General features: G+C 36.7%; 1 protein-coding gene across 6 annotated transcripts in view; it reads right to left on the bottom strand.

Moving 5' to 3' along the window:
- The window catches only part of PTPRK (protein tyrosine phosphatase receptor type K), a 561,746-nt gene that overhangs the window by 77,587 nt on the left and 468,390 nt on the right, over window positions 1-15,769 (bottom strand). For all 6 annotated transcript variants that reach the window (XM_039256923.1, XM_039256925.1, XM_039256926.1 and 3 more), the window contains exon 13: window positions 13,355-13,391. In XM_039256923.1, coding sequence (XP_039112854.1) covers window positions 13,355-13,391 — 37 coding nt within the window. The remainder of the gene's footprint in view (window positions 1-13,354; window positions 13,392-15,769) is intronic.

Here is a 15,769-nt window from a genome sequence, read left to right as displayed (position 1 = left end):
CAATGTGTAGCAGCTGGTGAAACTGCTAGGCATAGGAAATTCAGCAATGGGCAAAGATGTATTTAAGGGATGACCTGTTCATCATAATGATGTGAAATGTAAGTTTAAAAAAAAATCACACACCAACAAAGTAGTTGTTACCATTATCACTTCTGAAAAAATGATGTGATGGGAAAGCATAAAGAGCTGAATTATATGAGGCGATGTCTTACTTAGTTGCATATTCTTTAAGACCTTTAATTTTCTTTCTTCCTTATCTCTGTACAAAAACTCCCTTATTCTGGTCTTTAGCATACTGTTCGACCACAACAAAGAACCATGTTTACTTTAAACTATCTCCCCTAGTGGCTAAATTCGTCAGAAAGATAATAACGGGCAATACAAAGCAGCTTTTTATAAAGGAGTCAGAGTCAGGATGATGGTTATCAAAGTGAGCAAAGGAAAGTTTTACTAGTCCAGTGAAACCCTCCCTCAAAAGCATAGCCCAGTTGGATTTTCATCTGGGAAATAATAGCAGCAGGTAGACCAAGAGGGCAGGGGGTATACAAGTATTGATGGTTTCCTCAAAAGCAAAGACTGAGATTTTAAGAGGCACGGATGCAAAGCCAGGTGTAGTAAATAACAGCAGCCAGGAATTAGAACATCGTTCTGAATTTGCGGTATGGAAGGCACACGTGCATACACAAACAGCTAGCAGGAAGAGTAGCATTGTTTTAAAAGGACGATTTGTGTTTACTTTAGGGTCAGTGATAGTCAAACCATGAACTACTACTACCAGGGATATATAACATGTGGGGCTATCTCTATCACCACCACCATCATATTCAAAAATGAATCAATTTCTCCATTTCCTTAAAGAATAAAGTAGAAATGACAATCTGTGCCACTAAATTCAGCAGAAGCTCTTGAATAAAGAGTGAAAAAAAATTTAAGAAGTGAATGAGATTCGAAATTTTGAAACTCACCCAAGATCTTTGTCAAACAGGAGGGGATAAATCTAGAACTATTTAGATGTTTGGGTGATAAGTATTCACTGTCTTTAAAATGAAAACAAACAAACAAAACAACCCAGCAAACTATATATGTGCTCAAGTATGTAACTATTTTAGATCTAATTTTTATTTTTAAAAGAAATTAGAATTTCTCCATCGTCTTTATAAGGGTAATAGGGACTTCATAATTTACTTGAGAAAACTGATCACACACACACACACACACACACACACACACACACACAAATGTTAATCGAAAATTTTAACACATAAATTCAAAAATATGTCATTTATTATCTTTCTCTCCTATCAATCACATAGTGGTCACTGCTTATTCAAGAAAGATCCAATTAACTTTCTACTCTAATGCCATTTATTAAATCAGAGAGATAATCTTTAAAGTAATCCACATTTCATTAAAAACTGAATAGAATGCACAATATCAGACACTAAACTGATAGGGGATAAAGAATACTTTGTCTACTATGGAGCAAAAATCATAAACCAATGCTCTAAAACACATTTGCAGAGTGTTATTATAAGGCCACTCTGAATTTTAATCTTTTTTCCTATAATAGGATAAAAATATAGAAAGAAGAGAGGCAGAGGTCTTGTTACCATAACATTGCAATAAAGCTAATGTAATCCTTTCCATGTGGGGATTCACTCTAAAGGCCTGTTTTTAATTGCTAAGAATAAAGAATACTTTGAGTTTTCTATAATTTAGCATTTGCCTCCTTCAAAAGCAGAGGATGAAAATAGGGAACTGTACTGCCGCTATATAAAGATACTAATAACATCAACATATTACATATGTGTATACATATATATATGGAAGTATGTCTCTCTGTGTCTCTGCAAAGAACACATGTGCTTATAGAAAGGCTGTACCTTCAACACTACTTGGAAAACTCCTCATCTGCATATACAAGTTCATTGTTCATAAATTTTGCTTCCCACATAATTCAGCTACCTTTCTGCCACAAAATAAGGATCCCCTTTCCTTTATTTTCTAATAACAAGTTGCTTATTCTCTTCTGAGACCTTGCTGGCAGAGACTTTAACATTCATATTTCTACCAACCGTCTATTAAAGGCAATCTAGGCTTTTTTGTTTCATGATCTTTAAAATTCTTCCAAGCTTCTGCCCACTGTCCAATTCCAAAGTCACTTACAAATTTTAGCTATTTGTTACTATATAACCCCACTTAAAGTTGCTGAAATCTGCAAAAGTTGCTTTTTATGCTGAAACAGATTATCCCAATTTTGGGGTTAAAGCAACACAAAATCATTATCTTATAGTTCTAGAGGTCAGAGTCCTACCTGAGGCTTGTGGGACTAAAATTAAGCTTCTGGCAGGCCTGTGTCTGCCTGGAGGCTCAAGGGAGAAAATGGTTTCTTTTCCACCTTCCCGAGGCCATGCATTCCTTGGCTCATGGCCCCTTTCTCTTTCCGCACTGCACATCACCCCAGTCCTTGCTTCTGTCCTCACATACCTTCTCTTGAGTCTGACATTCCCACCTCCCAGTGATAAGACCCCTTGTGATTACACTGAGTCTAGCCGGATAATCCAGACTAATTTCCCCATCTCAAGATCCTTAATGCAATACATCTGCAAAGTTTCTTTTGCCATGTAGGGTGACATATTTACAGGCTCTGGAGATCAGAAACTGGTCATCTTCATGGAGGCCATTATTCAGACACAGAGCTCCAAATCAAGAACTACTATGATTACAAATCATTTATCTACTTGATACAATATGACTCTTTGAAAATGAGAACAAGCTCAGTTTTGATTGACAGCTTGAAAAAAGGAGATTATCCTTCTCCTGGGGAGAGATAATCCTCTCACCAGATATTTTGCCATCTTTGCTCTGTCAGATAATGTTGTTTCTGACCCTTTCTCATAAATGTCTCTGATATGTTATCTGGGTAGTAAGGTTATTTTATTTTCCTAGTGACTGAAGCAATATTCCTAGAATTAAAGGCAATAATTTAGAATTTGCTGTTGATATTATTTGAGTGAAACTCTTAAATTATAAAATTTCCTCTGATAAACAGCATCCTTAGTTTGATGCTATTGGTATACACTACCAAATAAAAATCTCTGAATTGTTCTTAATTGCATCAGAGAAATGATTACTATAATGACCTTTTGGTAATCTTATTGCCTTGGTTGACATGAAGATGGGGATTGAACATATATTAGTATTTAAACTGGTGATTCTAGGCAGGCAGGATCTAGGAATAAATGTGGCATATTGAAAAAAAGTACAGGGAATTGCTTCCTGTTCCTACACTCTCAACAATTTATTCTACCCTGGAAGATCAAATCATACATGAAATCAGTTTTCTCATCCATAAAATGAGGGCATGACTCAGATCAGGGATTCCATATTTTTAGTGTAGAATCATTTTGTAAAACAAATACTGAATGGAATATATTTTATTAATTTAAGTTTATAAGTTCAAATTTACTTACCAATACCATTTCCATTACTTATAAAACCAATCAGTAAAAATGTAAGAATGATTCAGTGTTAAATTTGGAACCAGGGCTCATGAGTGGTAGAACCTATTTATTTTAATATTCTTTTGGTTGCACATTATCAATATATATATTTGCAAATGACACTGTCATTTTGGGAACTCATTTTGCAATTTCAAGGTATACTTAAAAACAGAGACAGAGAAGAATTTTTATTTTTATACCTTTTCAGAAATAAAGAAACCTAATGGCAAACCTTAAGAGAAGATATTATGTAATATTCTGCATATAGGAGATTGGTGTATAGAAGGTTTGATTTTTAGTTTTATAAGTAGTTTACTGCAAAAGTAGAGTAAATGCTCTTCATGTCCCTAAAATGGTTGAAAAATAAACTAGGAATATCTATGTCACATATAACTGCTAAAATACAAGAAAATGATAAATATATAAATAAAGTTCAATTGGCTTCTTAAGACAGAGATTAGAATTTATCATTTGCCAGAAATTTCCTATCAGTTACCTGTGGGGTTTTTGACAATTCCTCACTTGTATAATACACATACTTATATTATATATACAATTTATATTGTATATTTTCTAGTCTTTAACTTTTTTTAGGTCTTTGTATTTGTCATGAATTGGACCATTAGCTTTTCAAAAGCCAGGGACTTCTATATCATGCGCTTCCTCTATTTATAGTAATGAAAATACTTTCTACCCAGTATGAAGGAGGGTAAAAATTTACTTTTTACACCTTTTCTCCTTATTAAAAAAAGTAAAACTTCATATAAGAAATAATGAAAATAGTAACTCAGTCAAAGCTTTCTTTTCTACATTTTGCTCATTCTAAGAGTCTAGTCTAGTTTATTTTATTAAAATTTTTTAAGTTTATTTTACTCAGAGAGAGAGAGAGAGAGAGAGAGAGCGAGTGAGTGAGCATAAACAGGGGAGGGGCAGAGACGGAGAATCTCAAGCAGGCTCCCCACTGTCAGCAAGGAGTCTGACGTGGGGCTTGAACTCAAGAGGGAGATCATGACCTGAGCCAAAATCAACTGACTGAGCCACCCAGGAGCCCCAAACACTTCCAGTTATTTCTAAATTATGCAAAAAAAAAAAAAAAAAAAAAAAGTAGAAAGAAAAAAGATCATTCAGTTTTTTTTAGGGCATTAAAAGGTAGATAATTCTGGAAAACAACATTTATTCATTCATTCATCCATTCCAAAGAGATTGACTATATTTATATTAAATATCAGGTAGTGACATAACAAATATAAACAGACTAACACCTCTACCCTTGTAAATCTGACAGTCCATGCAAACGATTCTTCATTCTAAGAAATTTCTGAATAATAAACAATTCAGGCCAATTTCATCAGATTTTTAACCCGTTATAGAAATATTACATCTTTATTCAACTCTAGTTTTTCAAAAACAAAAGGATATCTTTGATTCCCAAACATGTTGAAAAATCCATTAGCTATTAGTTTTTGAGTAACTTTCTCTATATTAAAAAAATCTTTTTTTCAACAAAGCACCAGGAAATACTGGTGCCTAACAGAGGTTAGTTCCAAGACATGAACCACTAATTTAAGCTTTATTGAAACTGCACTTGTTCCTAGCTTGGTTTCACTTAAGAGATGCTTTCATTTCCCTTAGGCTGTCGTCTATTACTCTATTGCTAATATATTTTTTCTGTAGTGTCCTTCCTTCTGAGTTAAAAAAAATGAAATCCCAAATCAGATTAATTTTTGAAAACCAGTACACACATCTTATAGGTGGGAAGAATGATGTGCCCTTCTTTTCGTGCAGGAGAAAGGAGTTTGAGAGCCAGCAAGGGCACTTAGCCATTCAGATGAAAACCAACAAAGTTGTTCTTGAGGATTACATTTTTGCAGAAGAGTTGGCAGCTTTTTGAAAGCTTATTCCTAGGGACCAAGAAAAGCCACATCCCTGCCCAGAGTTTCTTAATGGCCAGACTAAACTACCGGAGTTGACTTCAGTTTCTATCAGCTTAAAAAAGTGGCATAAAAGAATCTGAAATCTCTTCCTAATGCTTTACCATTTCCTTCACTCGACCATGTAGGTGGCACAACATAAAGTGTATCAGTACAGTTTAGGAAATTAACGTTAGGAATTTGAGACCCTAACACACAATTCATGTTATTTCTTCTTTATACCTCACCTCTGCTTTCAATCCACCCTCTACCTCAGTTGTGAGCTCTGTAAGAAATAAAGCCCAGGAATGCAGTTTAAGAGTGGAGATTGAGTTATACTCATTCAAGTTCATTTATGGTAAATATGGTGGGAATAAAATCAGTCAAATAGCTTCTATACACATGGCTCGACCAACTGGAACTTCTATGGTTTTTCTGTAACTTCCAGACAGACTAAGTGTTCTTTTTATTCTTGTGTTTGTTATTTTGAATGTCTGATCACTTCAAAAGACATTCTTATCCATCTGCACACTCAGAGAAAAGGGCACAAAGGAAGATTTGACAAAAGCAGCATGAGACAAAATTAAGGTTCTGAAAATGCTTTAAAAAAAAGCCTACTCTTTATCCAGTAATTAGGGAATAGACACCAAAAGAAGGAAGAACAAAGTAAATAAAAATATTACCAGTGTTCGTATGCTCTATCACATACTTTGAATAAAATCTCCCAGGCACACCTACTCTTTGGTGACAACGGAATTTTTTTTTTTAATTTTAAAGCAAGATATCATACTTTCTTTTTAATATTTATTTTTGAGAGAAAGAGAGAGCATGAGCTGCGATGGGGTAGAGAGAATCTAAATGGGGCTCTGCACCGACAGCAGAGAGACCATTGGAGGGTTTGAACTCACCAACTCTGAGATTAGAAACTAAGCCGGAGGCAGATGCTTAACCTACTGAGCCACCCAGGTGTCCCTGAAATTTTCTTAATATTGGAATGCATGTTTAAAATGCATGCTAGCAATGAAGTCAAGATATTTCTGAGGGGCAGGAGAAGGATACATTTAACATTGTTTAACATAGGTAATATTCTGGGTTAATAATCATCTGACTTAGACCATTCCCCAGACAGGGATAAATAAAATGAAGAATTAAACCCACCTTACAGACATCTTTCACAATGACATGTCAACTTTACTCTTATCAAAAGAATGAATAAACTAATATAAATGGATGAATGCAAACATGCATGCCTTAGCTTTTGGAATTCCTTCTTCTCTATAGCTTCTGGTGAGACTGTCTGGGTTCCTCTTTTCTAGCTCTCTCTGACAGCTAGTAAGGATGCGCTTCTGATATTCCAGACTGATGCCTAAAGGGAATTCTCTATTTTTTTTTTTTTTGAATCCCATTGGTAATGATTAGGTCCTACAGATTTTAAGTGCTTTATTACAATCGTTCTAATGAAATAATTGGTCCTTAACATAACACATTGGATCCAAACCACTTAAGATATTATTCCCAAGGGAAAATAAAAAGTCTGACATCAGCTCAGGGGTGCCTAGGTGGCTTAGTCGGTTAAGCATCTGACTTCAGCTCAGGTCATGATATCACAGTTTGTGAGTTCAAGCTCCATGTCAGGCTCTGCACTGACAGCTCAGAGCCTGGAGACTGCCTCAGATTCTGTGTCTCCCTCTCTCTCTCTGCTCCCTCCCCCAACTGTGCTCTCTCTCTCAAAAATAAATAAATATTAAAAAAATTCCAACATCAGCCCAGACATCATCTGCTGCATGGAACAGATTACTCACCAGTGTGGTTTTCATAAAGACTTAACTTTTTCAAACATAACTACCTGGAGTTAAGGAGTTCTAGCAATGGGTAATTCAAAAGCTCAGGGTCATTTGGACTTTAGGTTGGCTTGTTTGTTTTCCTTGACTTTCCCTTCTTTTTAACCAGTTTGTCTCTCAACTTTCTAAATATCACAACTTCACAAAACAATGGCCCAAGATACAAAAGATGGGTTGAAGATGATTCTCGCCATCTCTTTATAAATCAGGAAGGAACCAATTTCTTAGAATACCTGACAGAAGACATATCCTTAGAGCTCCCCTGACTGAAACTGGGTTACATCCACAGCCCTACAGTGATCACTGTCCAGATACATGGGATGTGTTTAGATCAGTGGTTCTCAAAGTGTGGTCCCCAGAGCAACAGCATCAGCCGTAAACATGTTAGAAATGCACACATTCTTAGGCCCCTCGCCGGGCCCGCTGATGTAGAAACTCTCTGGAGTTAAGACTCTGCAATCCTTAACAAGTCCTCCAGATGATTCTGACTAAAGCTGAAGTTGGAGGACTGTTGATTTACACTGATCTGATTCATCCCCTTTGTCTGAACTCACCTTTCTTGAGCGGATAAGGACACATTCTCCTCAAGGTCTTAGCACGTTTCCCTCTGCCTTGCATGTTCCTTCCCCACATGGGTGACTCCCTCATGTCCTTTAACCTTACCAGGGAGCTTTTCTCTGATAACTGTGTGTGAAATAGTAAGGCCTAGGCACATGCCCCTGCATTCTCCATCCCCCCATCCCTCCCTAACCGTGTCATCGCTCTCCAAAGAAGGTATCACCATCTGACATATCGCATATTTATTTGTGCCTGGTCTGTTTCCTCTTCTGCTCTTATGTCCTATGGAAGTAAGGTCTTTGTTCTATTTCTTTCACTGCTCTATCCCCAGGACCTAGAACACTGTGTGGTAAATTATAGACATTAAATAAATATTTGCTAAATGAATGATTAGAATATTGATTTCCAAATGAAACTAGAAGAAGTCACAGAATGGCTAATGGGCACACAAACAACAGTCTGCCAAAGCAAACTATTTACAAATGCAGATTTGGGATAAAATCCATTCACGACTTGGGAATTTAAGTGTTTGACATAATAGAAAATATAGCCTCGTTATATTAACTTTAAGGAAACCCTCCTTTTTTACCTTATATGCTATGTTCAAATAAATTTATATATAACACATTTTTTGTTCTATCAAATTTGATAGCTTTCATCAGAGGAAATGTCACTTTTCTGGGGAAAATAAATAGATTTAAACAACACAGAAACTTCCATTCAATTAAATTTTAAAGGTTGTTTGTTTATTTATTTGTTTATTTAGAGAGAGCGAGTGGGGTGGGGCAAAGAGAGAGGAGAGAGGAGAGAGAATCCCAAGCAGGCTCCACGCTGTCAGTCCAGAGCCTGACTCAGCGCTCAAATTCATGAATTGTGAGATCACAACCTGAGCCAAAATCAAGATACGGGTGCTTAACTGACTGAGCCACTGAGGCACCCTCAAATTAAATTTAAATAGCCAGTTTTCTTTCAGAAATCCAGAAATTCAGATGAGGGAGAAATTGGACACAACCAAAACAGTTTCAAAATGTAAGGTGCATGTATCAACAGTTCAATTTCTTAGTCTTACTCTAGGGAAAGATTCAATACTTGCATTTCTTATCAATAATTGCTTTACATTAGGAATAATTTTATGTAAGTGAATAAATACATGATTCCACAAATGATTATTTATATACTGAGAAAATTACAAATGATCTAACACACCAAATGTTTTTGAACAAGAGAAAATAAAAATTCAATCAAAATGCATCTCTTGTTAGTTTAATATGGATAAAGCATATTACATTTCCAGAGAAGTACTTCTTTAAATTTCTTTAAGTTTTGTTACAGTTTATATAATATTTGCATAAATTGATATGGTTGAGTCTTATTAAGATAATTTCCTTAAAATAGTTCTAAAATTATTTATGGCAGCAAAGCACAAGGTCTTTGCTACTAATTTGCAAATAATTGTGTGCACGTGTGTATGTGTGTATCTATGGATTGAGAGCACTATTTTTCTTAAGTTTTTAAATGTTTTTTTTTTTAATTTATTTCTGAGACAGAGACAGAGAGAGAGAGAGAGACAGCATGAGCAGGGGAGGGTCAGAGAGAGAGGGAGACAAAGAATCTGAAGACAGGTTCCAGGCTCTGAGCTGGCTGTCAGCACAGAGCCCGATGTGGGGCTCGAACCCATGAACCATGAGATCATGACCTCTGCTGAAGTCGGACACTCAACTGACTGAGCCACCCAGGCGCCCCTGAGAGCACTATTTTAAGTTATATGTAAGAAGACAGCAAACCAAGAGTAAACAACCTAAAACATTTTCCTTTCAATGGAGGTTAGAGACCTGTGTTTAAGCATGATGTGTGTGCAGGCTGCACCGCGCTCCCACCTCACATGCAAGTGACTGTCCAGGGTGGCCCTCTTTCCATTGATGTGTCACAAAAACCTTTCCTGAAACTAACTCTCCTTTTCTTTTCTTTTTCTTTTAATGTTTACTTAATTTTGAGGTGGGGGGAGAGGATGAACGGAGGAGGGGCAGAGAGAAAGGGCGACAGAGGATCAAAATCGGGCTCTGCACGGACACCAGAGACGCAGGGCTCAAACTCACCAATGCATGAGATCATGACTGGAGCCAGTGTCTGACCCTTAACTAACTGAGTCACCAGGCAGCCCTCTTTTAGCTTTACAAAGACACAGCTAGTTCAACTCCTCTTCATATGTTTATAACAATCCTAGTTTGGGATATGCTATTTTATAGATGGACTGACTTCCATGTTTTCCAGCATGATTTAAATCAGCCCCTCCATTCCACTCCTGCTGCATAACTTCTCAGTAACTTCCTATCTACATACGAGTCAGAGGACAGTACACTGATCTCAACTGCAATGAACACAACTTCCAGGACACCGCTTCTCTTCTCTTATAACATGTATTCACATCACTATTCAGTTTAGACATTATAACTTTGATTATTTACTTCATATGTTTTTTATGAACAATCAAGCCAATGTCTGTACCCTCTTTACACGTGGGCTGCCACTGAGGTATGAGTTCCAAAAAGGCAGGAAACAATCTATTACACTGGAAATTTTTTACAACAATTCTCACATGTCACGCTATTTTATTTTAGTACACATGCTGATTATTCATGGCTTTTAAATTCACATTCCCACAAGAATGTTCAGTGCCCTAAGTCAGCACAATATACAGTTTAGTTTTTAAAGTGAGCTCCACCCCCAATCTGAGGCTTGAACTCACAACCCTGAGATCAAGGGTCATATGCTCTGTGGACTGAACCAGCCAGGAGCCCCTACATATGTTTTAAGTATTTAATTGGTTTTTATCTGTGTATACACCTATGAAATATTGAACCATTCCTTGCTCAGAAGATTCCTTCATGCCTCTTCTCAGTCAGTATAAGGTTATGCCATTTTGAAGTCTGTCTTCAACAAGTCCTGTCAGAAACTTTTTTATTTTCATTTCAAAACAATTTATTCCAAAGCTGACCATACTTGTAAGCTGTTAGTTCAAAATGTAGTCAGACAATAGGTTGATTTCAAAGCTAAAAAGTGTGATTTTTCATAAGAGGAAAAATGCTAAATGTTCGGAGAGGGAATTATATTATATTAGATCTGGAGAAAAATATTAAATTAAAAAAGGCTACTTTTTGCCATGTCATCTCTATCACGAAAATTCTGTTTGGTTTTTACACATATTTGTTTCATAACTATGTAACACAAATTACAGTACTTCCCCTTTATCCACAGTTTTGATTTCCTGTGGTCAACTGTGGTCCAGAAACATGATCCACTATCTGACAATAAGTCAGAAGGTCCGTAGTAGCCTAATATTCACCTCACTTCATCTCCTTGTGTAGGCTTTATCATTCCACATCATCACAAGACTAAGAAGGGTGAGTACAGTACAATCTTTTGAGAAAGAGAGACGGGTCACATTCACATAACTTATATTACAGTACATTGTTATAATTATTCTATTTTATTGCTTAATTTATTCTATGCTATTGTTGGTAATCTTTTTTAATTTTTTAATAATGTTTTATTTATTTCTGAGAGCGAGAGAGCGAGAGAGCGAGAGAGCGAGAGAGCATGAGCAAGGTCAGAGAGAGAGGGAGACACAGAATCTGAAACAGGCTCCAGGCTCTGAGCTAGCTGTCAGCACAGAGCCCGATGCAGGGCTCGAACTCACGAACTGCAAGATCATGACCTGAGCTGAAGTCGGACGCTTAACCGACTGAGCTACCCAGGTGTAGGGGTAAATAATTTGCCTGACACTAAGGTATAGTAAGGGGCAGAAGTCAGGATTTGAACCCAGATAGTCCAGGGCCAGAGTATTTTTTCACTTACTCATTCTTTTTTCACTACCTCATTCTCACCCTGAGGTTCAGAAGAATAGCAGGATAGATTATAGACAAAGCAGAAACTACCACAAACGGAGTCTTACTATCTCTTAGTATCTGGCAAACACTCCATGCCTCTCTTACAGTCTAAATGTCAAATGGTATTTGTTATTAGAATTTTATATGTATTGAGAGAGGGACAAAATGACATTTAAATACCTCATGCAAATGCAAATAATTCAATAACCAAATAAGAAAATTTTAAATGTTAGAATCATTTCTAGCTTTGTTTTCTCAGTTATAGAAGCACAGAATGACCACATCAAAAGAACTTCTTGGAGGCTGATGCAAGACCGTTTTGTATTTCTGGCTTTATTTTAAATCTGGAAAAGCATAGGCGATACATATCTAAATGCCTCCTGCCATTATCTTCTAATTTTTGATCTATAAGCTAAGCTTTTAAAATAAAATAAATGCTTATCTATTGTATGTAGTTGTATGCGTTTTCTTTTCTCCTTCATTAAGGGTTGCCTAATTTTAAAAATATTATGAGGAAACTTAGTATTTGAATTGGAAAAAGGTATATTTTTTTCTCTTTGCTGAAGCTTTTTTTTACTACTTCTCATGAGTCAAGGGAAGTCTTTATTGCCTTTACAAATCATGAGTAAAACACAAACGCTTAATTGAGCAGATTGATGATTAAATGGAGAAAAATGATGAACGGAAAGATGCCAGCACAAACAGAATATGGCCATTCATTTCTACCCCAAATGAATCAACTACTGCTCATGAATATCGGTTTAATACTCATTTTGGCAGAAACTACCCGGAGCACCAAGCCTCTGTGGAGTCCCACGTCTGGATGGAGATAGCTTTTTCTTCTTTTTTTTTTTTTTTTTCTAGAATACACCAAATAGCTCCCCCTCTTTCTCACTGGAACAATCAATTAACTCTTAAATGAAGGATTATAAACATAGTGAATGCAGGAGACTTTCTCACACCTGAACTCCAAATATTTATTCAAAGAAGAAAATGTTTTCCCCTAAAGGAACTAGGCAACTAAGCTATAATATGCAACATTAGCATTAGCAGGAATTACCCTGGCCATTATCCATCACAGATCTAATTTCTTTGCATCAGTGGGATTAAAACATTTTTTTTTAAGTTTAAAAAAAAGGTAAAATATCTTCAATCAAATTGCACGACTAATGAGGATAAGGACCATTCTCTATATCTGTGCTCTTACATCTACACGAATAGCTCAGTTCCTTCGTATGTCTGCTGATCTGCCACAGAAAGTAACAGAGGTTTTTAAACAAGCAATTTGCTATTTTGAGCTGATATTGCTGAGCTCCTCCTAATACATTGGTTGATCAGTAGCATAAGACCTTTCAGAGTTAACTGGCAGAAATAAGCCCTTCTAAGGTTTTCTAAATCCTTCCTATCCTCATAACAGGACTCCTCCAGTCAAGTACTAGAGGTTGGGAAGTAGCACCCTATTAGGTGTTAAAGACACCCAAGTGAGTCAGAGAACTTGGCTGTCAGTTTAACTGGGCCCTACTACAAATACTCTGTAATAGAAGTACCACATTTAATTAGCCCTGAAGCAGGGAACAAAGCTCTTTCATTTTAGAAAGCGGGGTGAAGGGAATCTCCAGGAAAAAAAAAAAAAAAAAAAAAAGCAAACCTCTTACCTTTTGTAGCAATTCGTACACACTGGGTTTTAGTTTCCTGATGGAGTAAAATATGAAAGACCACAATCAGTCTGCAGGCAATATATCAATGTGCAGATATGAAATATTTCCTATTTCATAATCTGGGATTTTAAATAGGTTTATGAAGAACAGAATTGCAATATTAAGGAAACTTGTATTTTTAAAGTGTATTTTCAGAGATGTTTCTTAAAACCCTGAAGTAAGACCGTTTACAAATTTTTCACTATTTTCTAAAAATTCAGGTGTCTGTTTTCCTCTGTAATAAAACAGGATATCTTGTCGGGGACAAGTAGCTAAAGCATTCTATTTGTATTTACTGTGCTTTTTGAGCCATTAGTAAGAAAAATGTGTTTGCAGAGCTAATACAAATCGGACCCAAACACAAGCTTCATTTTCGCCACATAGCTGTAGACTCAGACCAAAGCCGAACATCACGTCTCTCTTAGATCCTCCCATGACTAACGAGTTAAATGACAGTACTTAGAAAGCCAAAGCTTGTATCACAATGAAGGAAGGATTTACCTGTTCCCGCCGCCCTTTTGAATTTAGATGTTAGGAGTTAGATATTTTTCACTGGGACTATTTTCCTATTCTTGCTAGACAGATGGAGTGGAGGAAGGAGAAGTTGAAATGGGAATGGATAAAAATAATTTCAGATTCTTTTTCTTTTCCTTTTAATGTTGTGGGGTGACACTAAGCAGTGAAATATACCTCTAGGCCCCCACCACACACACCTTCAGGACTTCGTTCATTCAGTTCAAATCTTTGAATACACAAGAGGCTGGAGAAGATGGTAAAGCCAGTGAACAAAACAAAGGCTCTTTGTGTGAGGATGTATTCATAACTCCATCTTGAATAGTTATATATATTGATAAGTAGTGTTTATCATTTTCTCCTAAGCATTTATTACTTTTCAATTACACAAAACAAAGCACTGAGGAGGAATTAGTAGTTAAACATACAACTTTGCGCTTCTATTACTATAATTGTGACCTGAGGCCTTTACAGTAAGTACGTTCCAAGAGATTGTTTTGCATTCCCACAAAGGCCCAAAGGGATTCTGATTTCGTAAAAGCAATCACTGTTAATTCTATCAGGATTTCCAGCCTCTGCTGGTAGGAACCACATCAATTTTGAAACTATTTGCCAAGGTAACTGTGAGATATATTGTTGCTACTCTGTACTTTGATTAAACCACATGGAGATATATTAAGAATGAAGAGAGAACATTCATATCAAGCCTTTTTAAAGAGTCCCAGGGAAAATCCTTTATAAGTAACAGACATTCATTAACACTCCTCTTACACCACAGACCAAGTAATGAAAGTTAATTTAGAATCTCTCACATCTCTAAAGATGAATACCCAAATGCAGAACCATGTTTTCTACCACTATGCTACTTTAGTTTTTTAATTTATTTATTTCTAGGAGAGAGAGAGAGAGAGAGAGAGAGAGAGAGACAGCGCGAGCAGGGGAGGGTCAGAGAGAGAGGGAGTCACAGACTGAAACAGGCTCCAGGCTCTGAGCTGGCAGTAAGCACAGAGCCCGATGCGGGCCTCGAACCCATGAACCGTGAGATTATAACCTAAGCGAAAGTCGACGCTTAACCAACTAAGCCACTGAGGCGCCCCTACCACTATGCTACTTTAGACCCAGAATGGAATACTTCCATAGTCTTCTCATTTTCGGGCAGCCCAATTGTACCAGTGATGTGGAATGATGCGCATGTGAGAAGTGGCCAGCCAGACTGCCTCATACGACTCCCACTTAATGTAGAAATAAACTAAATAGAAGATGAGAATAACATTTTCAACTGGGGGCAGCCTGTGGCTGTGGAGTACATCCTAGAAGATGCTGTGGCATTCTTCTTTGCCATATACTGGTGAAAGAATACAGGTAAGTTGAAAGATGGAATTTCTATTCAAAAGTAGCAAGTTACCCCAGGTTCTCATGGCCCCAGCAGATAAAGCAAACACATTATGTCATTCAATTGAATTATCCTGAGGTATAATATGTCTGTTGCAATTGGATATCACCTATGTCACATCATCTCCCAGGTACCCACCTCAGGGACTCAATTACCCTAACCCAGAATTTTCCTATCCAGCTATAAGTACACAAAATATGTCAGTTTTCTACTGGATTTTAAATTTGAGGAGTTTTATATTCTTGACATTTTTTTCCCCTAGCCCTTTCTTAAAAAAAAAAAAAATTAAATAAGTTTTAGGAAAGAAAATCTTTCAAAGAGAACAGCATGAGGCCTGAAAGGCCAGGTTATTTCCCCACATATGGAACCACTGGTAGTTTCTATCTCCCTGTTGTGTTTTCCTCTTCAATATTCATTTGGGATCAGTGGCAGCGTTCAGAAACAACTGCGTCCAAAATGGGAAAAGG

The sequence above is a fragment of the Hyaena hyaena genome, unplaced genomic scaffold (assembly GCF_003009895.1).
Source record: "Hyaena hyaena isolate Hyena2069 unplaced genomic scaffold, ASM300989v1 scaffold_596, whole genome shotgun sequence".
Classification (NCBI taxonomy): domain Eukaryota; kingdom Metazoa; phylum Chordata; class Mammalia; order Carnivora; family Hyaenidae; genus Hyaena; species Hyaena hyaena.
Note: the sequence above shows the minus strand (reverse complement) of the source record. Positions and strands in the feature narration are given on the sequence as shown.